This window comes from Elephas maximus, chromosome 1, assembly GCF_024166365.1.
Source record: "Elephas maximus indicus isolate mEleMax1 chromosome 1, mEleMax1 primary haplotype, whole genome shotgun sequence".
Classification (NCBI taxonomy): domain Eukaryota; kingdom Metazoa; phylum Chordata; class Mammalia; order Proboscidea; family Elephantidae; genus Elephas; species Elephas maximus.
This window is the reverse complement of record NC_064819.1, coordinates 242,882,666-242,907,279: the sequence shown is the minus strand read 5'-3', so window position 1 is coordinate 242,907,279 and position 24,614 is coordinate 242,882,666. Positions and strand designations below refer to the sequence as shown.

The 24,614-nt window shown below is 43.2% G+C and overlaps 1 protein-coding gene across 6 annotated transcripts in view; it reads right to left on the bottom strand.

Moving 5' to 3' along the window:
- ERMARD (ER membrane associated RNA degradation) overlaps window positions 1-24,564 on the bottom strand; it is a 37,172-nt gene extending 12,608 nt beyond the window's left edge. The window contains exons 1-14 of one of the 6 annotated variants that reach the window (XM_049905920.1): window positions 24,499-24,527; window positions 22,227-22,343; window positions 21,335-21,503; window positions 18,916-19,055; window positions 17,694-17,795; window positions 17,310-17,399; window positions 15,150-15,247; window positions 14,592-14,728; window positions 13,783-13,897; window positions 10,711-10,813; window positions 7,859-7,888; window positions 6,631-6,699; window positions 4,999-5,172; window positions 4,125-4,208 (exon numbers count right to left, since the gene is read on the bottom strand). In XM_049905920.1, the coding sequence (XP_049761877.1) occupies window positions 4,125-4,208; window positions 4,999-5,172; window positions 6,631-6,699; window positions 7,859-7,888; window positions 10,711-10,813; window positions 13,783-13,897; window positions 14,592-14,728; window positions 15,150-15,247; window positions 17,310-17,399; window positions 17,694-17,795; window positions 18,916-19,055; window positions 21,335-21,503; window positions 22,227-22,277 (1,362 nt within the window). In that variant the 5' untranslated portion in view covers window positions 22,278-22,343; window positions 24,499-24,527. Of the gene's footprint in view, window positions 1-4,124; window positions 4,209-4,998; window positions 5,173-6,630; window positions 6,700-7,858; window positions 7,889-10,710; window positions 10,814-13,782; window positions 13,898-14,591; window positions 14,729-15,149; window positions 15,248-17,309; window positions 17,400-17,693; window positions 17,796-18,915; window positions 19,056-21,334; window positions 21,504-22,226; window positions 22,344-24,006 lie in introns of all 6 variants that reach the window. The other 5 variants (XM_049905961.1, XM_049905950.1, XM_049905929.1 and 2 more) reach the window with 5 other exon arrangements.
- Window positions 24,565-24,614: the final 50 nt, after the last annotated feature.

Here is a 24,614-nt window from a genome sequence, read left to right as displayed (position 1 = left end):
CAAAAAATTTTACTTGAGTGTGATATTAATAATATTGCTTTACAATTACTGGGTTTTGTTGGATGTCCTCTCCTTGGAATGGGTACATATGTGGATCTCTTCCAGACAGTTGGGGCATCAGGATCGGAGGAAGACTCCTTAACAACGTGCGTTATGCAGATGACACAACCTTGCTTGCTGAAAGTGAAGAGGACGTGAAGCACTTACTAATGAAGATCAAAGACCATAGCCTTCAGTATGGATTGCACCCCAACATAAAGAAAACAAAAATCCTCACAACTGGACCAATGAGCAACATCATGATAAACGGAGAAAAGATTTAAGTTGTCAAGGGTTTCGTTTTACTTGGATCCACAATCGACAGCCATGGAAGCAGCAGTCAGGAAATCAAACAACGTATTCCCTTAGGAAAATCTGCTGCAAAAGATCTCTTTCAGGTGTTATAAAGCAAAGATGTCACTTTTAGAACTAAGGTGTGCCTGACCCAAACCATGGTATTTTCAATTGCATCATATAGCATGCAAAAGCTGGACAATGAATAAGAAAGACAGAAGAAGAATCAATGCCTTTGAATTGTGGTGTTGGCGAAGAATATTGAATATACCATGGACTGCCAAAAGAATGAACAAACCTGTCTTCGAAAAAGCAAAACCAGAATGCTCCTTAGAAGCAAGGATGGTGAGACTATGTCTTACATACTCTGGACATATTGTCAGGACAGATCGGTCCCTGGAGAAGGACATCACGCTCGGTAAAGTAGAGGGTCAGCAAAAAAGAGAAAGACCCTCAACAAGATGGACTGACACAGTGGCTGCAACAACGGGCTCAAGCATAACAATTGTGGGGATGGCGCAGGACCGGGCAGTGTTTTGTTTTGTTGTAAACAGGGTCACTATGAGTCACAACTGTCTCGACGGCACCTAAACAAGAACGACTTCCAGTCAGTTGGCCAGGAAGCTGTCTTCCAAATTTCTTGACACCTCCAGTGCTGCATCCCTTTGTTGAAATATCTTAACTGGTATTCTGTTAATTCCTGAAGCCTTGTTTTTTGCCAATGCCTTCAGTGCAGCTTGTACCTCTTCCTTCAGTACCACTGGTTCCTGATCAAATGCTACCTCCTGAGATGGCTGAATGTCAATCTATTGTTTTTGGCACAGTGATTCTGTATATTCCATCTTATTTTGATGCTTTTTTGAAACACAGAATATTTCAATACTGCAACTTGAGGCTTGAATTTTTTTTCTTTAGTTCTTTCAGTTTGAGAAATGTTAAGTGTGCTCTTCCTTTTTGATTTCCTAACTTCAGGTCTTTGCACATTTCATTATAATAGCTTGTCTTCTCAACCCACCCTTTGAAATCTTCTGTTCAGCTCTCTCACTTCATCACTTCTTCCACTCACTTTAGCTATTCTATCTTCAAAAGCAAGTTTCAGAGTCTCTTCTGACATCCATTTTGGTCTTTTCTTTCTTTCCTGTCTTTTTAATGACCGCTCGCTTCATGTATGATGTCCTTGATGTCATTCCACAGCTCATATGGTCTTCTGTCATTAGTGTTCGACACATCAAATCTATCATTGAGATGGTCTCTAAATTTAGGTGGGGTATACTCAAGGTTGTATTTTGGCTCTCATGGACTTGTTTTAATTTTCTTCAGCTTTATCTTGAACTTGCAAATGAGCAGTTGACGGTCTGTTCCACAGCTGGCCCCTGGCCTTGTTATGACTGATGATATTGAGCTTCTCCACGGTCTCTTTCCACAGATGTAGTTGATTTGATTATGTAGTCCATCCAGCAAGGTCCAGGTATATACTCGCCATTTATGTAATTGGAAAAAAGGTATTCGCAATAAAGAAGTTATTGGTCTTGTAAAATTCTGTCATGTGGTCTCTGACATCAAGGCCATATTTTCCAACTACTGATCCTTCTTCTTTGTTTACAACGTTCTTTGTTTACAACTTTTGAATTCTAATCACCAGTACTTACCAATGCATCTTTACTGCATGTTTGATCAATTTTATACTGCGAAAGTTGATAAAAATCTTCAATTTCTTCATCTTTGCCATTAGTGGCTGGTGTGTAAATTTGAATAACAGTCACATTAACTGGTCTTCCTTGTAGGCATATGGATAGTATCCACTGACAGAGCTGTACTTCAGGATAGATCTTGAAATGTCGTTTTGAACGTGAATGTGATGCCATTCCTCTTCAATCTGTCATTCCTGGCACTGTATACTATATGATTGTCTGCTTCAAAATGGTCAATATCAGTTCATTTCTGCACACTAATGCCTAGAACACATCTTTGTGTTCCGTTTTGTTTTTGACTTCTAATCTTCCTAGATTCATACTTCACAGATTCCATATCTTCCAATTATTAATGGATGTTTGCAGCTGTTTCTCCTCATTTTGAGTTTTGCCACATCAGCAAATGAAAGTCCCAAAAGCTTGACTCCACCCACGTCATTATGGTCAACTCTTTCCCGGTCTTATTTTGAGTGCTTTCCAACCTGAGGGGCTCATCTTCCTGCACTATACCAGACAGTGTTCTGCTGCTATTCATAAAGTTTTCACAGCCCAATTTTTTTAGAAGTAGACCACCAGGTCCTTCTTCCCAGTCTGTCTTAGTCTGGAAGCTCTGCTGAAACCTGTCCACCATGGGTGACCCTGCTGGTATTTGTAATACCAGTGGCATATCTTCCAGCATCATAACAACTAGCAGGAAGAAAATTAATATTTCAATTGCAATACACCATTATTTCACTGAAAACAACTTGATGGCATCACTATGAAATGAAACTTTTCTTCACAAAGGTGCTGGATAAATGTACGAGAATGTTGTAAAGTGGGACTTCAAATGGAAGAAATCAGCAAACACTGTGAATTTAAAATCAAAGTTATTCTGGTTTTTATAATATGCTGATAACATGTGGCTAGAAGCATTTGAATACATACTAGCTCTAATTCATTTCTACAAATGTATTTACGTATTGTATTATCTTTATGTTACCAAAATGTTAAGACTTGTTTTTACTGCAATATACTAAAAAAAAAAATCCATTGCTGTTGAGTTGATCTCGACTCGTAGCGACTCAAAAGGACAGCGCAGAATTGCGCCATAGGTTTCGAAGAAATGACTGGTGGATTTGAACTGCCAAACTGCAGAACTGCCGACCTTTGGGTTAGCAGCCTGAGCTCTTAGCCACTGTGCCACCAGTGCTCCCTATGCCCTAATGTCAATATTAGAGCTCTGGTGTCACAGTGGTCTAAGAGCTTGGCTGCTAACCAAAAGGTTGGAGGTTCAAGTCTGCCCAGCGGCACCTCAGAAGAAAGGCCTGCTGATGCACTTCCAAAAAACCAGCCATTGAAAACCTTACAGAGTATAGTTCTGCTCTGACACCCATCAGGGCACTGTGAGCCAACTTGACAGCAAGAGGTAAGCCCTGGCTAGCTGGGAGTATGACAACAGAAGGTGTCGACCAGGTAATACGTCCATTTAATACTAGTAATGCACTAGGAAGCAAATACTGTCATCGCTTTTAACCTCAAGACGTGAGCCCCATGCCCAGCAAGGCTGAGTCCCTAGCCCAGGTGACACAACTCAGCAGCAAGCCAGACGTGCTGACTGAGCAAAAGCCCAACAGTGTGGATTCACCTCTGGCCGACCACCACCACCAGAGATGCTCAGCTTCACACCTCTGCCCAGCCCTCTCCCGGGTCCTCTCATGGATCCTCTCCAGACCTTCTCCCAACCTTCTCCTCAGCCCTCTCCTGGGTCCTCTCCTGGATCCTCTCCAGACCCTCTCCCGACCCTCTCCTGGATCCTCTCCAGACCCTCTCCCAGGTCCTCTCTAGGCCCTCTTGTGGATCCTCTCCAGACCCTCTCCCAACCCTCTCCTGGCCCTCTCATGGATCCTCTCCAGATGCTCTCCCAAACCCTCTCCAGAACTTCTCTCAACCCTCTCCAGACCCTCTCCTGACCCGTTCCCAACCCTCTCCCAGACCCTCTCCAGACCCTCTCCTCTTTCCAACCCTCTCCCAGGCCCCCTCCGGACCCTCTCCAGATCCTCTCCCGGAACCCCTCTGGACCCTCTCCAGACCCTCTCCCTGACCCCGACTCCTGCACACCTGCTTTTTTAGCTGAGAAGCTGGATGAAAGCGAGAACTATAGCCTTCTGTGACGCTCATCAATGGTTTTATTGCTGCTTTTTCCTAGTTTAGAAAAAAAGAGAAATGAGTTTAGTTATTGTGACTTTTGGCTAGGTTTCTAGTTTTCTTCTGTTGAATTACAAGCCATTTAAGAGTCTCAATTCCCTTGATCTCCTTCAAAGAGCTCTATTTGGCTGTAACAAATAAGTCTATTCTATGCGGCTATAACAAGGCAGGGCTCTTCAGTACAGTAGGTTTGGCATGGTAGTCAATCATAACCAGCAAAATGGCTTTCAAATGAAGCTAGTTAAAAACGATAAGTTACAAAGACCACTCTGTCCTCTTCCCACATTAACTGTTCTACATTAATTTTTCTATGTTGCTTAACTTTTAGACAATTTTTGTAACAGTTGTTATATGTAAACCTGAAAAAAGCTAAAATGTCAATAACAAAAATTCCAAACAAAATTACTTATTTTAAAAGAAAACAACTACAGTTTATTGGTAGATGCAAATACCCCACCCACAACAATTTAAAAGACATTTTAAAAATTTATCTAGTATTTGGTTAATCCTATTTTATAATTTATTATTTGATTCTCAATACCCTGGCACAAAGGTAGATGCATTCTTAAGAACTGGGTTAAGCCATTTCAGACGAGCTTAAGGAACACGTACTGCATTGTTATGGACCGTGAGCAGGTGAGTACAATTAATCGACCCACAGTTACTGCTTCTGATGGTGAGACTGCGGCTCAGGTGAATTAATGCAGAAGTGGATGAAGGGTGAGTTACATCTGAAAATGCACAGCTAAGAGGGGGAAGACATGACCCCTCCCTTCCCTGTACTGACCTTAAACTCTGACACTACATCTCCACTGGTGAACCTGAGTAAAAGCACAGTGGAAAATGCAAGCAACTGCTTTGCTGTTTCTTCTGGAAATTCATTTAAGTTGACCTCCCCGTGGCTTAAACGGTCTCTTATACGGGGACCTTCCTGATGGTTCAAGAAGTCCCAGAGAAATTCCTTCAGACAGTGAACAAGAAAACATTTTGTTAGCAGGAGTCACAGAACAACTTCACATCTTACTTTCTGGTGCTTCATGCTCATTATTGTATTCACTGTCATGAAATTAACGACTCTGCGCGGTGTTAACTGTCCACTCAATGGCCCTGAGTGTTTACTGGGCACACACTACACACCAAGGCTGTCGTAGGTGACGGGAGAAAGCAGGTCGCTGCCTCATGGAGTGGATCTACAGTGGGGTGCACACAGACAGAGATACAGTCAGGAAGTGGTAGGGCTATGGAAACAAAAAAAGAACGAACAAGGGGCTTGAAAATGACAAGAAAGGTGTTTTTGGGAACATCTGTCAGAGCAGGCATCCCGGAGGAGCAGACAGACTGAAGCACATGAACTTGGGGGGAAGGGGTGGGAATTCCTGGCAGCAGGAACAGCAGGTATCTTGGCTGGAATCAGGCCTCCCTGAAGCTGTGCTCTTTCTGACTTGAGTGGCCACCTTGGCAGGACTGACAGGGAACTGGGAAGGTTCTGAGGACCAGCCACAAAGGGTGAAAGGACCACGGGGTGGGGCTGGTTGTCCTTCACATCTTCCTCCACAGAGAATGAGGCTGACCACAGGTGCAAACCAACTCTTCTCATGTGAACACAAAAAAACCAAACCAAACCAGCTGCCATGGAGTCGATTCCAACTTACAGCAACCCTATAAAGACAGAGTAGAATGCCCCACAGGGTTTCCAAGTGGCTGATGGATTTGAACTGCTGACCTTTTGGTTAGCGGCCCTCGCAATTCCCGTCTCCTGGATACTCTCTCTGAATGTGCCCTTTTTGGTCTGGCTTTCACCATCTGAAGCCCGATGACAAGTGCTCTCCCTTCCAACAACCATCCCAGACACCCGAACACAGGCGGCAGAGAGAAGGCTCAGACCCTGCTGGATGGCAAGTGGCCAGTGGACGGTGAGCTAGAGATTCGAGGTGGGAAGGAGCAAGGATGAGCGTCTTATTTTAGGAATGCAGACAGGACGCCTAGGGAGCTCAGGGAAGCGAGGAATGTCACAGAGCAGAACGGGAACCAGATCCTCCAGCTCTGTTCAGTCAGCTCCTTCCACAGCCCTGAATTCTGATGCCACCTCCTACTCTACGGACATCCAGAAGATGGGAAAAGTCGGCAACTAGCGGTAATTAAAAAAAAAAAAAAAGTGTAGGCCTTTTCTCTAAAGTCCACAGAGTGCTTTTTAAATGGTTATTAGAAAAACACAAATCCAACAGAAGATCCTAAAAATAAAAAAAAGAAGCAAAAGCCAAACTTAAAAGATTTCTTTACATGTAAGTGATAAGCAGAGGAGTGGTTCAGAAGTATTTTCCTGAGCATATGACAAAGCCAAAATTAGCTTCCCTGTGGAGAGGTGCTAATGTCCCCACAGATGGAAAAATACCAGACTGGAAGATACCTAATACTTTACCATGGTAGGCTCCCCAAGGAGAAGTGGAAGTTGATTCATTTTACCATCGTTTAACTCTTTTGCCAAGATCTAAAACACCAAGAATAAATGAACTGATTAATTAGTACACACGCACATGCACATGCGCACAGACACACAGAGAACTCGGGATACCACACCTCTGGTGTAACATGTTCCGTAAGCCTGAGAAAATTAGATAAATGGGCAGTCTTAAAAACACAGCAAACACCTAGCCAGGAAAACTTTTCTTAACCAGTATAATGACTAAGAAACATACTTAAAACTTGTAAAATTTCTATGAGAGAAGAGCAGTGCTAAATTTCACATCTGGATTTTACTATTCTGTGAACAAACATAAATGTGATTATAAACACATACACAGGTACACACATAGGCCATACGTACATAATTTACATATATACATACAGATATATACCAGGACATACCAGAGTCACTTCCTAAGTCACTTAACTCACCACGGACTTTAGGACCAACCACCCTGACCCGCCCCCTATAGATGTGACCACACTAAACACACTGACTTACCCCTCCCAGCACAAAGTCCAAGTTTTATTCATGTAACAGCAGACCGCTGCCGACAAGCAGGCTCCTTCTTTAATTCACCCCCACCTGCCCAGTTACCTTACAGGAACAACGATCCAGTGCCCAGACACCTACGTAAGGACCTTCCCTTCATTTCTTCCCAGAGGCTAGGTCTTTGGTGTCATGCTTTAGGGCACACAGGATCACTCCCCAGGATTACACATACAAGGTCTGTACCCGCAGTGGGTGATTACCAGTATTTTGAACAGTAATTCCCTGAAGTGATGACTTGATCACCCGCGTTCACAGATTATATGCATCAGTGTATACCATATACCCACAGCAAAGTCGTTGATGTACATTTCACCTGCAAAAAGTAGGGCCAACCCAAAATCTAAAATGTAAGCCTCTAAATATTTATAGCCAGTGATGTTAGTACGTCTTGGCATTTTCCAACTTTGAGCTTCTATAGCTTTAGAAACTAGATGAATAATGTCTCAAAATTAGCCTGAAAACTATACCTAATTCTATAATAAGCTCTTTTGTTTTTGTTTTATATTGCTATCAACATTTTCCTGTAACCTTATGAATAATGGCTGGCCTTTAATTTTGTGTTTTAGTTCATATTTTAAAAGAACAGAACATTTTCTGTGTTTCGAGATACCTTACAAGTTTAGCTACTCACCTCATCAAAGGTGGTATAAAGAACTGTTGACTTCGGAATTGGAGAGAAAAGGAAAGAAACAATTAAAACAAAATACAAATAGAGTAACATTATTCAAGTTAGAAAAAAATTCTAGTATGTGGCCACAAATTTGAAACCTCCTTTTGAAAATAAACCATCTATCATCACTTTGGGAAGAATGTAACTGACAAAATAAACATGGAATAGAAGGCATGAAAATGTCGTAAACCTGATAATTGAGCCGTGTGAAATATGCCCACACAACTGCTTCAGCTCAGATGTTTCCAGAATTTATGACCCTACAACTTCTTACACAACAGAACGTTCCTACCAACAACTGGCATCTGTGTGGACGGCGCAGGCATCAGCATTTTCTCTAGCTAAGGGCCTCTGCTCTACATGCTCCTCGATGGAATTGGCAGGGTTTGAAAACGCAGGCCCTGGGGTCAGGCTGCCTCAAATTCTAACCTCAACTTTAACACTTTCTACAAGTGAAACCCAGAGCAACTTGTTTTAACTCAAAAAGCCTCTGAAACAGCCCACATCAAAAGTGGGTGACAGAGTGGATGTGGAGGACGAAGTGCAGGGAGAAGGAAAAATTGGTGCCACAGTGACAAGAGGGCGATGGTAAGAAAAAGAAGATTAGAGAGGAGGTCTGTAGGAGGAAAACATGCTGTTTTGAAGGAAAGCAAATTTGAGATGTTTTGCGGGGGTGGGGAGATGCATATGAAGACACTGGGCAAAGGTGTACACCTAGCCCTGGAGATGAGAACATTGGTGGGAGGCAAGGACGGGAGTCACCAGACCAAGGCCACGGGTGGGGGGCAAGGCCGGGAGTCACCGGACCAAGGCCATGGGTGGGAGGTGAGGCCGGGAGTCACTGGACCAAGGCCACAGGTGGGAGGTGAGGCTGGAGGTCGCTGGACCAAGGCCATGGGTGGGAGGTGAGGCCACGAGTCGCTGGACCAAGGCCACGGGTGAGAGGTGAGGCCGGGAGTCACCAGACCAAGGCCGCGGTGGGGAGATGAGGCCTGGAGTCACCAGACCAAGGCCATGGGTGGGAGGCGAGGCTAGGAGTCACAAGACCAAGGCCACAGGTGGGAGATGAGGTTGGGAGTCGCCAGACCAAGGCCACGGGTGGGAGGTGAGGCCGGGAGTCACTGAACCAAGGCCACGGGTGGGAGGTGAGGCCTGGAGTCACCGGACCAAGGCCATGGGTGGGAGATGAGGCCAGGAGCCGCCGGACCAAGGCCACAGGTGGGAGATGAGGTTCGGAGTCACCAGACCAAGGCCACGGGTGGGAGAAGAGGCTGGGAGTCACTGGACCAAGGCCACAGGTGAGAGATGAGGTTGGGAGTCGCCGGACCAAGGCCACAGGTGGGAGATGAGGCCGGGAGTCATCGGACCAAGGCCACGGGGGGGAGATGAGGCTGGGAGTCACCAGACCAAGGCCACAGGTGGGAGATGAGATTGGGAGTTGCTGGACCAAGGCCATGGGTGGGATATGAGGCCAGGAATTGCTGGACCAAGGCCCTGGGCTGCCCTCATCGCACTGCCTCCAGCTGCGTCCCTCCACTCCTGATGTGCTGGGCTTCCACTGTCATTAGATTCAAAATACTTTCTAGTTGTTAGTGTACCCACAGAGGTGACAATTTAAGGCACAGGATCATGTGAGATCTCCCAGGAAGAAAATATAAAGAAAGAACAGGGTTAAGAACAGAATTCTGAAGAATACCTATATATGGTAAAAAGATGAAGCTGAACGAGTGAAGGAAATGAGATGCAGGGTGGGGTGTGCACTTTTCCTTTTCTCTTCCTGCTGGTCTGGAACGCAGATGTGATAGCTGGAGCGGTCAGCATAAGCCATGAGGGACAAGACATCTTTTGAAGAGGGAAGGCCACGGAGGGGAAGGGGCCTGAGAGCCTGGTGGCTGGAGCGGCCATCTCAGCTCTGGACTACTCAGGTTATGTCTTACATGTGTCACGGGTACGCTGGGCTTCTGTCACCAACCATGACTGTTACAGAGGGACAGAGCAAGGGGCTATGGAAGCCGAGAAGTGTGGAGAAGCAGGGGATAGGGGACAGTGTCCAGAGGCCTGAGAAGGTAGCAGGGTGGAAACCGGCTGAGAGCGTTAGCTCTGACACCACCACTAGGAGCTCACTCATAACCCCTGAAACAGCAGTGGGGGAATAAAGTTGAAGAAACGTGACATGAAACGGCCACCACTGTCTACTGTACAGCAGGCACTGCACCAGGTGTTTTATACGAACTATCTGTAAATCCTACAACTCTCGTGGAAAGTGTTACTACCCCATCTCTAAGAGGAGTAAACCAAAACTCAGAGCATTTAATTACTGTTTCAATGCCAAGCGCAGCACAAGGGGCAGAGCTAGGAGTCAGCCCAGGTCTCCCGAGGCTCCAGAGCCAGGGTCGTTCTCTGTGTCACGCTGCCCCACATGTAACGGAGAGACAGGGTCACACGCTCACAGGCAGAAAGCGGTACTTTTGTTCCCAAACATCTAATGCTGCAGACTACGAATAGTCTCACTTGGTTAAAATGATGCACCACTAATTATGGCTAAAAAGAAAAATAAGTGCTTTTATGACATTATTAACTTTAAAAGACTACTAGAAGATATTATACAACTATCAAAAGCAAACACAGATAATAACCCCCATAAAATAAATACAACAGGAAGTCACAAAAAAAGTCAAGCCTTCTAAAGAAAGTTCTTAGCTAAAAAAAAATTCAGTCTAACTGTAAACAAACAAAACACATAAACTTTTAATTAGCCACAGCAAACCAGCAATCCCATGACAAAACTCCCCACCAGACAGAAGCGTGTGTACCTCGGCCGTCAGGAGTCTCTGTGGACACTTGTTGACTGTGGCAAAAGCTCCTCTAAGTCCAGCTTCTAGTTGTGTCAACAACAGTATAACACAGTCTGCAAACCTGAGAAATTGCAGCACAAATAGGCAAAACTCCACATTTAAAAATAAATACTGGCATCAGATTCTCAGTAACTAGACTGCAAACCAGATATTTGCTGTTGTTGCTAGTTGTCATCCAGTCGGTCCCCAAACTCATGGCAGCCCCACAATGGGATCGGACCACTATGATCTACGAAGTTCTCATTGGCTGATTTTCGGAAATAGACTATCAGGCCTTTCTTCCTTGTCTGTTTTAATCTGGAAGCTCTGCTGAGGTTTGTTCAGCATCACGGCAACGTGCAAGCCTCCAACGACAGACGGTGGTGGAGTCTGTGAACAATGTGCACTGACCAGCAATCCAAACCGGATCTGCATGGCAGGTAAGAACTCTACCACCTGAGCTACCATGGCCCCTTAGACCAGATGTTACTAATATGAGATTAAAAATAAGGAGATGCTACATTACTTGCTTATACAAGATTCAAAATAAAAACAGAATCTCATTAGACAAGCGGTTTTAAAACTATAGTCCATCGTGCATTTCAATGTTGGATAAGCCGTTTTAAAGCAGCTCTGGTAGAATAAAATGTCATCAAAGATCTGCTTAATTTGTTTCACCAAATCAAATAACGTTGTTTCTATGTGCCATCAAGTCAGTTCTGACGCATAGTGACCCTGTGTGCAACAGAATGAAACACTGCCGGGCCCTGCACCATCCTCACAATCTTTGCTATGTTTGAGCCTACTGTTGCAGCTACTGTGTCAATCCACCTCATTGAAGGTCGTCTTCTTTTTCGCTGATCTTCTACTTTACAAACCATGATGTCCTTCTCCAGGGACTGATCTCTCCCGACAGTATGTCCAAAGTATGTGAGACGAGGTCTTGCCGTCCTTGCTTCTGAGAAGGATTCTGGTTGTATGTCTTCCAAAGCAGATCTGCTCATTCTTCTGGCAGTCCATGGTATATTTGATATTCTTTCCCAACACAGTTCAAAGGCGTGAGTCCTTCTTTGGTCTTCCTTATTCACTGTCCAGCTTTCACATGCATATGATGAGATTGAAAGCGCCATGGCTTGCGTCAGGTGCACCTTAGTCTTCAAGGTGACATCTTTGCTTTTTAACACTTTAAAGAAGTCTTTTGCAGCAGATTTGCCCAATGCAATATGTCCTTTGATTTCCTGACTGCAGCTTCCATGGGTGTTGACTGCGGATTTAAATAAAATGAAGTCCTTGACAACGTCTATCTTTTCTCTGTTTATCATGATGTTGCTTATTGGTCCAGTTGTAAGGATTTTTCTTTTATTTTGAGGTGTAATCCACACTGAAGGCTGTGGTCTTTCATCTTCATCAGTAAGTGCTTCAAGTCTTCTTTCAGCAAGCATGGTTGTCTCATCTGCATAATGCAGGTTGTTAATGAGCATTCCTCCAATCCTGACGTCCCATTCTTCATACAGTCCACTTTCTCGGATTACTTGCTCAGCATACAGATTGAATGAAAGGATACAACCTTGATGCACGCCTTTCCTGACTTTAAACCACTCAGTATCCCCTTGTTCTACTGGAATGATTGCCTCTTGATCTATGCACAGGTTCCTCGTTAAGTGCTATTAAGTGTTCTGGAATTCCTATTTTTTGCAATGTTATCCATAATTTGTTATGATCCACACCGTGGAATGCCTTTGCATAGTCAATAAAACACAGATAAACACCCTTCTGGTAGTCTCTGCTTTCAGCCATGATTCATCTGACATCAGCAACGATACCCCTGGTTCTATATCGTCTTCTGAATCCGGCCTGAATTTCTGGCAGCTCCCTGTCAATATACTGCTGCAACCATTTTTGAACTATCTTCAGCATAATTTTACTTGTATGTGATATTAATGATACTGTTTGGTAATTTCTGTACTCTGTTGGATCACCTTTCTTGGGAATGGGCACAAATATGGGTCTCTTCCAATCAGTTGGCTACCAAGTAGCTGTCTTCCAAATTTCTTGGCACAGATGAATGAGAGCCTCCAGCATTGCATCCAGTTGTTGAAACATCTCAACTGGTATTCTGGCAATTTCTGGAGCCTTGTTTTTCACAAGTATTTTCAGTGCAGCTTGGACTTCTTCCTTCAGCACCATCAATTCATCATATGCTGCCCCCTGAAATGGCTGAATGTCAACCAATTCTTTTCTGTATAGTGACTCTCTGTATTCCTTCCATCTGTTTTTGATGCTTCCTGCACTGTTCAATTTTTTGCCCACAGAATCCTTCAATATTGCAACTCTGGGCTTGAATTTTCTCTTCAGTTCTTTCAGTTTGAGAAACGTTCAGCATGTTCTTCCCTTTTGGTTTTCTGACTCCAAGTCTTTCCGTGTTTCATTATGATACGTTACTTTGTCTTCTGGAACCACCCTTTGAAATCTTCTGGTCAGCTCTTTTAATTCATCATTTCTTCCTTTTGCTTTAGCTACTCTACATTTAACCAGCAAGTTTCAGAGTCTTAAATCAGATAATAAGTACAAAAAAGTACTCAAATACCAGGGATTCAGTGGTTTTCAAAGAATAAAACAAATGCATCCAAAAAAATGTAACCTCAAAGGAATTACAAACAATGCATTAGACTCACTGGGGTCTATAATAGGTGTGTTTGTTTTGCTTCTGAGGGAACATAATTCCATAAAGACAAACATGACTTTGTTTTTGAATTCTTAACAATGGACACAATGTTCCACTTATGGTTAAGAACATAAAAAAAAAAAAAAAGTTGATTCTCAAAAATAATTACATATATTCACCATACTGACAAGTTGACATGTATATGGAACACTTAAATCACAATTTCAAGACTTTTTTATTGACTATTTGATGCCTTCTCATGCTCTTGCTGATTCCTGAGTCATCCCCACTGCTATTCCAATAGCAAAAAAATCTGGGTTGTCAAGGGCTTCAAGGAGGACTGGCTCTGACGGCAACAACGCTGTGCAATGGCACCCTTCCATTACCTGTGGGACCTGAACTTGAAGACTGCAACCTCCCAGTACGGTAGCATTGATTTTAATATAAAAGTGGATTTCTTCATCGCTTCTTCCAATACTGACAGTGCCTCCTCAGTAACACCTGCAGAACAGCAAAGCACCTTTATAAGCGATGGCACAGAGCTGAGAGATCTGCACACCCTGGGACGACACTGTCACCGACTGACTCTGTAGAGGTGAACGGCAGCCCATCCTGTCTGACGCCCACACGAGGTGCCATAAGGGGAAGGCTGCTCTGAGCTAGAATCAGCTTGGGGGACCTTGGGGAAGTGAACAAGGGGATGAGGATAACTGCATCTCTTCAGAGACCGAGGCTGCAACAATTCTGACTAGGAGCATTCCAGGTCAACCAGTTGAGCACACGAACCAGTCAGAGCACCATATCTTTTCAGAAAATATAGAAGATTCTTTAAACTAGAGGCACTTTTGGCCACAAGTACGAAGTTCCAAGAGGTGAAACGAGAAGGGAAAGCACATTATAAGACGGTCCTGAACCACTGTCCACGTCAGCACATCTGAGGGACAAAGAAACTCTACCACTAGCATCAGTTCAGAGCGTGACTCTCAACAACTCCCACATCCCTGGGAATTTGGAGGAACAGGTAAGGCTCCATGTGGTCACATTTAAAAAGATCTTCAGCCAATTTCCAAACCACCTCTCCACTTGAGAATACTTTATTCCAACTCAGGAGTTCAAGTCTTAATGCTACTTAGTGAGTTTACAAATTCAGTTAGGAAGCTCTATGAGCTGGTAAAACGTGAAATGAGGGACTTGCCAGGAAAAACGATCAAATCCTCTGAGTTTGTGAGAGTCACGGAAGACCGATGTGACAATGTGCGTTTTGTTTGTTGGATGAAACTTTTCAGGAGCTGACCCAATCCTGCTGTCAACAATACCATCATTGAACAGTACCTAGAGGAAAGTACAGCAGAGGTCTGTTATAAAAACAAACTCAGCCATGCATATAAAAAGCTTCACTTTAAAACACCATTAAATTGTGGAACTCACCTACCCCCGATGTAGGAATTAAGCCTGTCAGTGGTTGGGAGGACCACAGAATCTCAGTTAACTCTGGAGCTGAAGCCTGCTTCTCTTCCTCTCACCCATGGCCCTTGAACATCACCGCTTCCTTCTGAAGGGTCTTTGTGGGTCAGCCAGTAAAGCCACAGCCCATCACTACCCCATTCACTCTGCCATTGACATTCAATTTTATCTGCAAAGCCCTGTCTCAAAACTCTCACTTCTTCAGAATACACCTTTCTGTTGTGAAATTCAAGATAAGCAAACTCCTCTGTAAATCAAAAAAAGGAAAATTACTTCACTGGCAGCTTACTTTGGAGGAATCTCCTGAGGGGCTGCAAACCCATGCCACAAGACATTGCGCAGATTGAGTCCAGACGGAGAGCCGACGAATACTTTCAGTACATTCATCTGATTGGTTAAAGGTGACAAATTATTAAACAATTACTAAGTATTGACTGAACAAACCAATGTAACGCTAAGGTAAGATTTTCATTCTGCTTTAGAACTAACAGAACTAATAGTTTTGGCTCGTACATAAAAATAATAAAACTGACCCGTACTGAGCATTCAACAGCAGCCAGACACATTTTACATGCGTTCAGTGACTCATTTATCCTCAAAACAACCTATACAGAAGACACTATCGTTTCCACTGCGTAGTTGAGCAAATTCTGAGTGAGCATAGGGAACCCCAGTCAGGGAGCTGACAGAAGGGAGATGGATCTGGCCTGGCAGCACTGCTTCAACGCCACACATCCAACGTGCCTGACGTCCAAATACAATGCAACAGAAACGATAAACAGAAACTCAGCATGAAGCAGTGTGTGCTTGTGAGCTAAGATCGAGGACAGCAGGGCTCACAGGTGCTCGGGCCATGGTCCTGGGCTGGCCCTAGATCAGCTTACGCACAGCAGTAACTGCCTCTACAACGAGGAGAACACACCTATTACAGGGACCCTCCGGCATGGACTGCAATAACCAGACCGGTCCCTGGGAGCTACTTCCAGGCTCTGAGCACCATTATACACTAAAAAAAAACTGGCAGCTATGCAGAGACTAAGAAAATTCAAGACTGTCACTTGAGGAAGACCAACAGGGCCTCCAGGAGACTCAGGGAAGGAAACAAAACCTGCCTTCAGGTATGAAAGACTGCTTCTGAGAAGAGGAAACAGAGGTGTTCTGAGCTTCCCTCAAAGGGCAGGTCCAGCAGGCAGAAATCAGAGCAACGTTTCCTCTCAACTTAAGAAGGCCTAACATCAGTTCTGCAATGCCATCTCAGAAGCATTTGCTCCCACGTTACTCTAATACACTTTGTTCATGCCATCTGGACAATCAGAAACACAGTTGCCAGTGGCCAAGTAAAACCATCGGGGACTAAAAAGTGGCTACAGACAGGAAAAAAGGCTAATCGCAAACAGCAGACAACAAAGAACAAACCAAATCTGCTTAAGAATTCAGTGTCCCGACAAAAACTTTGTACCTTACCTTCATGCCATGTTCTCTGTGAAAGAAAACTACCTTCCAAGTGACCAGAGGTGAGAAGCCACAATGAAAAGTGGGCAAGCATCACCGAAAGCAGACTTCTCACTGAAAAATAACGAGCCCAGCACTGACTGGCCTGACCAGCTCAGCCTTCTGAGAGACCACTGTAGGCCTCTTCTCTGACTTGCCCAGCCTCACTCCGAAACTAGACGTCACTCAGGAGTCTCAGACTTGCTCGATCCTATGCCTTCTAGAAGGTTCTGATAAAGTATGGACCTCCTTGCATGTTTTTAATCGATACCTAATTTTTTTTTATTCACCCTAAGTTTAAACATTTGCAAAGGACATCATTTCCCTCATGTTAAAAATATTGCTATTTCAGAATAAAACTGTAATATCAGTCTGTTGAAGTGTTGAAAATTTTATTCTCGACCAAGTTAGTGTTCTAATTATTACCATTGTTGAAGTGTTGAAAATTTTATTCTCGACCAAGTTAGTGTTCTAATTATTACCACATAATTGGTCAAAGCAACGTGTGTCAAAGTGTCCCCTTCGGGTACATAATGCGCCTCAACCTAAGATTTGGGAACGGTGAGAGGCGGCCAAAAGAGGGACAGTTTCACATGGGCAAGTGGCAGAGGAGAATTATTTGAATCACCGATACAATTATATTTTTCCTACGGCCACGCTGATGTTGGAGCAACAAGAGTACAGATAATTTCAATTGTTTTGTGTTGCTCTTCAAAGACCAAACTCACTACCATCGAGTCAATTCCAACTCATAGCGACCCATAGGACAGAGTAGAACCACCTCATAGGGTTTCCAAGGCTGTAATCTTTACAGATGCAGACTGCCACCTCTTTCTTCCACAGAGCGGCTGGTGGGTTTGAACCATTGACCTTTTGGTTAGATGCTGAGTGCTTGAACCACTGCACCACCAGGGCCCGTGTTGCTTTCGCTCAATAAGTTTTTGATGAACAGGCTTACCACAGGCTGCCCAAAGACTTGGGCAAGTTCACTGGATGCGAGTAGATCTCTCAGGAGAAAGGGGCATTCCTTCCCAACCAGCAGGAACACCTAAAATTCAATCGAAATTGTTACAACAGTTGCATTATAATGAGCCAATTAACTTAAGAAGGAACCTTATCCATAAAGCAACTGTTTGTGTCAGAGCGGGAGGGGGAAGACTTAGGTGCCAATGTTTTGATTTCAAAGTCATCCAAAAACAAATACATTAAAGTTCTGTGTCAAATGGCTGTATTTTGTAGGAAAACAATAGTTAAAATCAAGAAACCTAAGTGTGCCTGCAAAACATTTTAGCATTAATTCAAATAACTGAATGGAACAAACCAAAGGCGTTCTAACACTTACATCACCCAAAGCTCGTTCCAGACATGACGTGAGCTTCGTCAGGCTGAGAGAAATAGCAGTAGACTGCAGACTTTCCAAGGTGTCAAATATTTCAGGAAATAACTGTTCAGAATAAGGTATATGTTAGATTTTGTGCTACAAAGACACATTTCTCAAACTAACAATAGTATTAAATGAAATCCAAACCTCTAAAGGTTTCAACTGGCACATTTGATTTTTTTAGTTTGGCATAGGTAAACACTTTCTATATAAATAAAACATTACCTAAAAGATAAAAAAAAAAAAAAAGAAAAGAAAAAATTAAGCTCTAAGGAGTTCTTTGAAATTTAAATATTTATTGAAATCAATAAATCTGGCATAAATGTAAATTAAAAAGTCAAATATCCTGATGTAAATTTTATTTCCCATTTTGATGCAGAATAGTTCTTAAAATTAGATAAACATAAAGCAGGTAAACCACCACTTCAAAGAGCTATGCAAAGGGAGGTACTATGGTCCCTCCACTCCAAAAGGGGAAATTCAATGTGTTTTAGAATTAGACTCAGTATAGTTACCGTTCTATTTGCTTACTTAGTGTGCCAGACAAAATGGTGAAAAACCAACCAATGAGCAAAGCAAGCCAAGATTTAGGCTTGGCCCAAATTACTCCCTTCAATCCACCCTTAACAAGCCAAGAATCCCCACCCCTGGTCTCCTAGGCCCACTTCCCAAGAAAACCTTACTCTCTCCCCAGAAAGTCTGCTTTATGCTGGAGTGGTCGATTTTTCTCCTGTCCCTGGGTAAGCACCTGTGTACCAAGACTACCTCCCAGCCCCTAAACCTACAATGTTGCTGTTGGGTGCCGTCAAGTACGTTCCAACTGATAGCAACCCCATGTGAAAGAGAAGAACTGCCCCATAGGGTTTCCGAGGCTGTAATCTTTATGGGAGCAGATCGCCAGGTCTTTTCTCCCTCGGAGCTGCTGCGTGGGCTTGAACTGCCAACCTTTCAGTTAGCAGCTGAGTGATTAACTGTTGCCCCACCAGGGCATCAAAATGCCTTTTGTTCAAAGCTGGGGTTTCTTGGCCCAGGCTTTGGGAACTCTGGATAACAGCTGAAGCCTCTCTTGCAACCCTCAAGACTTCATGGTTTTAAGGCCCAGGGGAGGGAGGCAGTCCCTTTAAAACCAGTGACTAGTAAGGGCTCCTTATCCTTGATTCCTAAAGAACGTTCAAAGCCACACCTCTGGGAAGTTTGTCCACTGGAACCACGATGCATAGCGAATTTCAAACTCTGCCTTGGTCAGAGATGAAAAGTGCAGATGGACGGCTTCACACAGGGGACCCAGCTGTCGCACACTTCCCCGGTAATCCAGGTTTTTGTCTTGTAGGATGAAAAAACAACTTTTAGGACTCAGCTATTATCATATGATGAAAAAATACCTATACCATCAAAAAAAAAGTGTTTTAATACATAATTGTAAAATTGCCACAAAACCAATAATCAGCTGATAGTTGAACATGCAATATGTAACAAATATACTACTGAACTTTTGGAAATAATTTTCAAAACCCTTACGTGATTATAAAAGAAAAATGTACTATATCTGTAGAGAGTCTGGAAAATACACAAAGGTTCAAATGTGAATTTTCTTTAATTTCTTTCCCTGTGTATAAGCTTAATCAAGTTTATAATGTATACTTGATATCGTAACCTGATTTTTTTTTTACTTAACGTTATTAGACAGTAAGACTTCTAATGACATTATTTTAGAGCATGTTAATCATATTAATATATTTTCTTGATTAATTTTCTACAAGGTTGGGCGTAAGAATTCACATGGTTCATAATCAAGAAATACAAAAGGTGGAAGTCTCCCTCTCAGCCACAGGAATCTCCTTCCTATTGCAACTACTACTATTAATATCTTGAGTGTATTTTGAAACACTTATATATAAAACCAAAATGAAACCCATTGCCATCAAGGCGATTCTGACTCATAGTGACCCTATAGGACAGAGCAGAACTGCTTTCCAAGGAGCACCTGGTGATTTGAATGGCCCGCCCTGTGATTACCAACCATAGCTCTTAACCAGTGTGCCACCAGGGTTTCCATTTATATATATACATGAGGAGATACGAATACATAATGCCCCTCCTATTTTTCACTTAATATAGCTTAGAGATATTTCTGTATCAGAAAGATGAACTTCCTCATTGTTTTTTTAACCAATGTACAGTATTCCATGTATGAACTGATCATTATTTAACTGATCCTACTGCATAAGCCCTGGTGGCACAGTGATTAAAGTGCTCAGCTGCTAACCAAAAGGTCAGTGGTTCGAACCCACCAGCCGTTCCACAGGAGAAAGAGGTGGCAGTCTGTTTCCATAAAGATTACAGCCTTGGAAACTCTATGGGGCAGTTCTACTCTGTTCTGTAGGGTTGCTATGAGTAGGAATCAACTCAACAGCAGTGGGTTTAGGTCGGTGAATCCTACTGCTAGGTATCTCATTGTTTCCTAATTTTTTTCTTTTTTGCTACTATAAACAACACTGCAATGCACCATCACCACTTTGATATGTGCAAGAATATCTGTCTTATAAATTCCTAAAGTCTGTTCATTTGTAATTTTTCTATTATTAAATTTCCCAATCCCTATCCCTGCTCCAAAAAATGTATACGTGTGCCTGGAAGACATGTAAAATGACTGTACGACATGCTACTGTTCATGTTATGCCCTTAATTCATATGACTCCTATTTTCTTCTTCCCTCTCTTTCCTGTCTCCGTCTGGACAACCGGCCTGGAGAACCGTCTCTAGGCCCTGAGACAGGCGGCACGGACATGTCCATTGGCCCCTCACCACCTCCTCACCCTGCTTCTCATGCAAAGGTTTTCTAAGCCTAGCTTCCTATTAACGTTTTTTTAAAAAACTGTTGTGATAAATATTATTGACATATGAGCCCATTCACAATACATTAATCTTTTTTTCTAACTCTCCACTCCCCTGGTAACTGCCAATCTTCTTTTATCTCAGTGGATTTGCCTTTTCTAGATATTTCACAGGTGTGGGTTCCCACGAACTCTTGTGTGCCCCTCTGGACTCACTCCCCCTCTTTGCACGCTGACTCCCCGTCTTAGTCATCTAGTGCTGCTGTAACAGAAATATCATAAATGGATGGCTTTAACAAACAGAAATTTATTTTCTCACAGTTTAGGAAGCCAGAAGTCCAAATTCAGAATGCCGGCTCTAGGGGAAGGCTTTCTCTCTGTTGGCCCTGGGGGAAGGTTCTTGCCTCTTCTGAGTTTCTGCTCCTGGGTGATCTTCATGTGGCTTGGCATCTCTCTTTCCCCATTTCTGCTCTGCTCACTTGTTTAATCTCTTTTATATCTCAAAAGAGATTGACTCACAGTATACTCTATACTAATCCTCCCTTGTCAACATAACAAAGAAAACCCATTCCCAAATGGAATTATAACCACAGCATAGAGGTTAGGATTTACAACAGGTATTTTGGGAGACAAAATTTAATCTGTAACACTCCCTTTCTCTTTTGAGCTAGGCCTACATTAAAACAGCCTCTAACAAAAAGAAGTAATGGTCAAAATGGGCATTTTACATGTACTGACTGATGTTTGGGGCACAAAGAAAGTACCAACCTGATTCTGTATAACTCAGACATTCTGTGATTGTTTTCCAGCAAACTTCGCCATTTTCAGTTACAATGCTATTGATATCACGATTTTCTATGACTTCAAACCCAAGTTTACAGATCATATCATACACGGAGGGAGAAAGACAAGTAGTAATAGCATCCCCTGTTAACATCTGAAATATGAGACATAAAAGACACGATTTACCAGGAAAGAAAAACAAAGCAATATTAACTATATATTTAAGTCACAAAAAAATTCTTTTTTAAATACAGAATGTACCCAGGAACAGCCAATGTTAACACCCCTTCTGGATATCACAAGAGCTATGCAAGTGAAGATAAAATTTACACAAATATTTTCAAATAAAAGATAAACGTTTAAAAATTTAAAATTATTTTACTGATCATAACACTTAAAACATGAGTTCACAAAAGCTCAACGAGTCTTAAGAATAGACATTATTCCTTTCAGTATTCCTTTACTGCTCCAGAGTTATCAAAATCATCAACATTTCACGAGGAGTGGGAGAGCAGAAAGGAGCCCTCATGGTACAGTGGTTCAAGTGCTGGGCTGCTACCAAAAGGCTGGCAGTTCAAACCCACCGGCCACTTTCTCTGTGGGAGAAAGATGTGGCAGTCTCCTTCCATAAAGACTGCTGTTGCTGTTGGGTGCTGTCAAGTTGGTTCCAACGCACAGCAACCCTATGTACAGCAGAATGAAATGCTGCCCAATCCATAAAGATTACAGCCTTGGAAACCTTATGGGGCAGTGCTACTCTGTCCAATAGGGTCACTGTGAGTCAGAATCTACTAAATGGTTTTGGTTTTTCTTTTATGGGGGGAGGGAAGAACAGGAAATCAAGCGCAATGAATTAAAAACCAGACAAAAAGCATACCTCTGACTCCCTGTATGATGTAAAGAGCAGCAAACCACATTGCTTTTCCATGAAGAATCAAATAAAATCCAAATTCTTATAATTATCCCCACAATACACTAAAATTATCTTATAAACCTGCAAAAAAGTAATTTTCTGGGTCAAAAAAATCAGAACTAGGGGCTCTTATTTTGATGTACCAAGTTAAGGGGCTATGAACATTTCAATGTGAATCCTTCCTTCTTGCTTTGAAAAAGTTACTTAACATGTTGGAGCCTCAGTTTTCTCAACCGTAAAATAGTGCAAAATATTGCCACCTTCCAGGAGTGTTGCAATTGTAGATAATACTTGAAAAGCATCTAGCACATAGCCAAAAAAAAAAACCAAACCCAGTGTTGTCGAGTCGATTCCGACTCATAGCAACCCTACAGGACAGAGTAGAACTGCCCCGTAGAGTTTCCAAGGAGCACCTGGCAGATTCGAACTGCTGACCTTTTGGTTAGCAGCCATAGCACTTAACCATTATGCCATCAGAGTTTCCATCTAGCACACAGAACTCAAAAAATAGTAGCTATTGTTACCATTGATTATACATGTCTGATAGTGTCACTATGATTTGAAATTGACTCGATGGAAAGTTTTTTTTTAAGGGAGGAAACGAATACAATCTTTATCATAATGCAACCCTATAGAACCAATCTAGTCATACAATCAATGAGATCCTTGTGATTTAGCTTTATACTGTTACTGAAACATGCTAAAATGTCTAATACAATCTTAATTTGCAAGTGTGAACTGTAGAGATAGTTCTTGTTAAACAGCACTTCACATATTGCTGAGTATACTACATAGATAAAACATCCTTTAAGGGAGGAAGGCCACAGTCAGAACAAGCAGTAAAAGTAGCAGCCATCATCTAGGATACTCCAATGGTCTCATCCCTTCAGGAGCAAGGGAGAATGAAGAAAACTAAAGACACAAGGGTAAGATTAGTCCAAAGAACTAATGGACCACAACTACTATGCCTTCTACCAGACTGAGTCCAGTACAGCTAGATGGTGCCCAGCTACCACCACTGACCGCTCTGACAGGGATCACAACGGAGCTCCCCAACAGAGCTTGGGAAAAATGTAGAAAATTTTAACTCACAAAAAAAACCCAGACTTACTGACCTGACAGACTGGAGAAACCCCAAGAGTGTGGCCCCCAGACACCCTTTTAGCTCAGTCATGAAGTCACTCCTGAGGTTCACCCTTCAGCCAAAGATTAGACAGGCATGTAAAACAAAATGAGACCAAAGGGGCACACCAGCCCAGGGGCAAGGACTAGAAGGCAGGAAGGGACAGGAAAGCTGGTAATAGGGAACTCAAGGTCCAGAAGGGGGAGTGCTGACATGTCGTGGGGTTGTTAACCAGTGTCATAAAATAACGTGTACCAACTGTTTAACGAGAAGTTTGTTCTGTAAACCTTCATCTAAAGCACAATTTTTAAAAAAAAGCAGCCGTTTTTGTTTGCACGATTCTGGCTGAGCTTAACAGCTCTAAAACCAAAAGCCTCAACTCATGGCGATTCTACACGGCAGAGCAGATCTGGCCCATTCGGTTTCCAAGGCTGTAAATTTTTGCAGAAGCTGACTGCCACATCTTTCTCCCATGGGGCTTCTGAGTAGGTTCCAACTGCTGACCTTTCAATTGGCAGGCAAGCGCTTAACCACTGCGCCACAAATACCTGGCTGTTACAGCTTTATTGCCTGCACGTCTCCATACAAATGTAAAGAGTATTCTTAAAACTATTTACTCACAAATTTCACTTGAGAACCTGGGTGATGGAGATGGTCACGAATTCGACCACTCGATCTGCAGGGAGACCGCTAAAGGAGAGGGGGTCTTGGGGATATGTTCAAAAGTCACAAAGCCAGGCGCCAAATCATCCCTGAATTCGTCTAAGTAAGGCTGTCTCCGCAGCCTTACTTTGGCCCGTGAATGGCTCATGCACAGAAAAACGAACAAAATACCCCGCCTTTGCATAGCAGAAGGCCTCAGGCTCTTCCCTTCTGGCTTCCGTTAGAAACACGACGGCGTGTCTACCCCCCAGGCGTACTCCTAGAGCTCAGAAAGGAGCAGCTGGGATACACTCTACGTGAACAGTCACTAGCTACCAACGACAATATATTCCCTCCTTGCGTTAATACTTGGCGCCCACCATCGCGGAGCACTGCTGTAGTGGCCGAGAATAGAGAAGGGAAGAGAAGAGTACAGGTACTATGCTAACGGGACCCCATAAGCCGCTCTACCTCCATCACCTCGGGATCCAAGCCGCCGGCGCGGATGGATGACGCAGACCCCACTCGCCCCGCCCGCGCAGCGCTTCCCCGCCTAGCCGGCGCCGTTGGATGACGCAAGCCGGTCC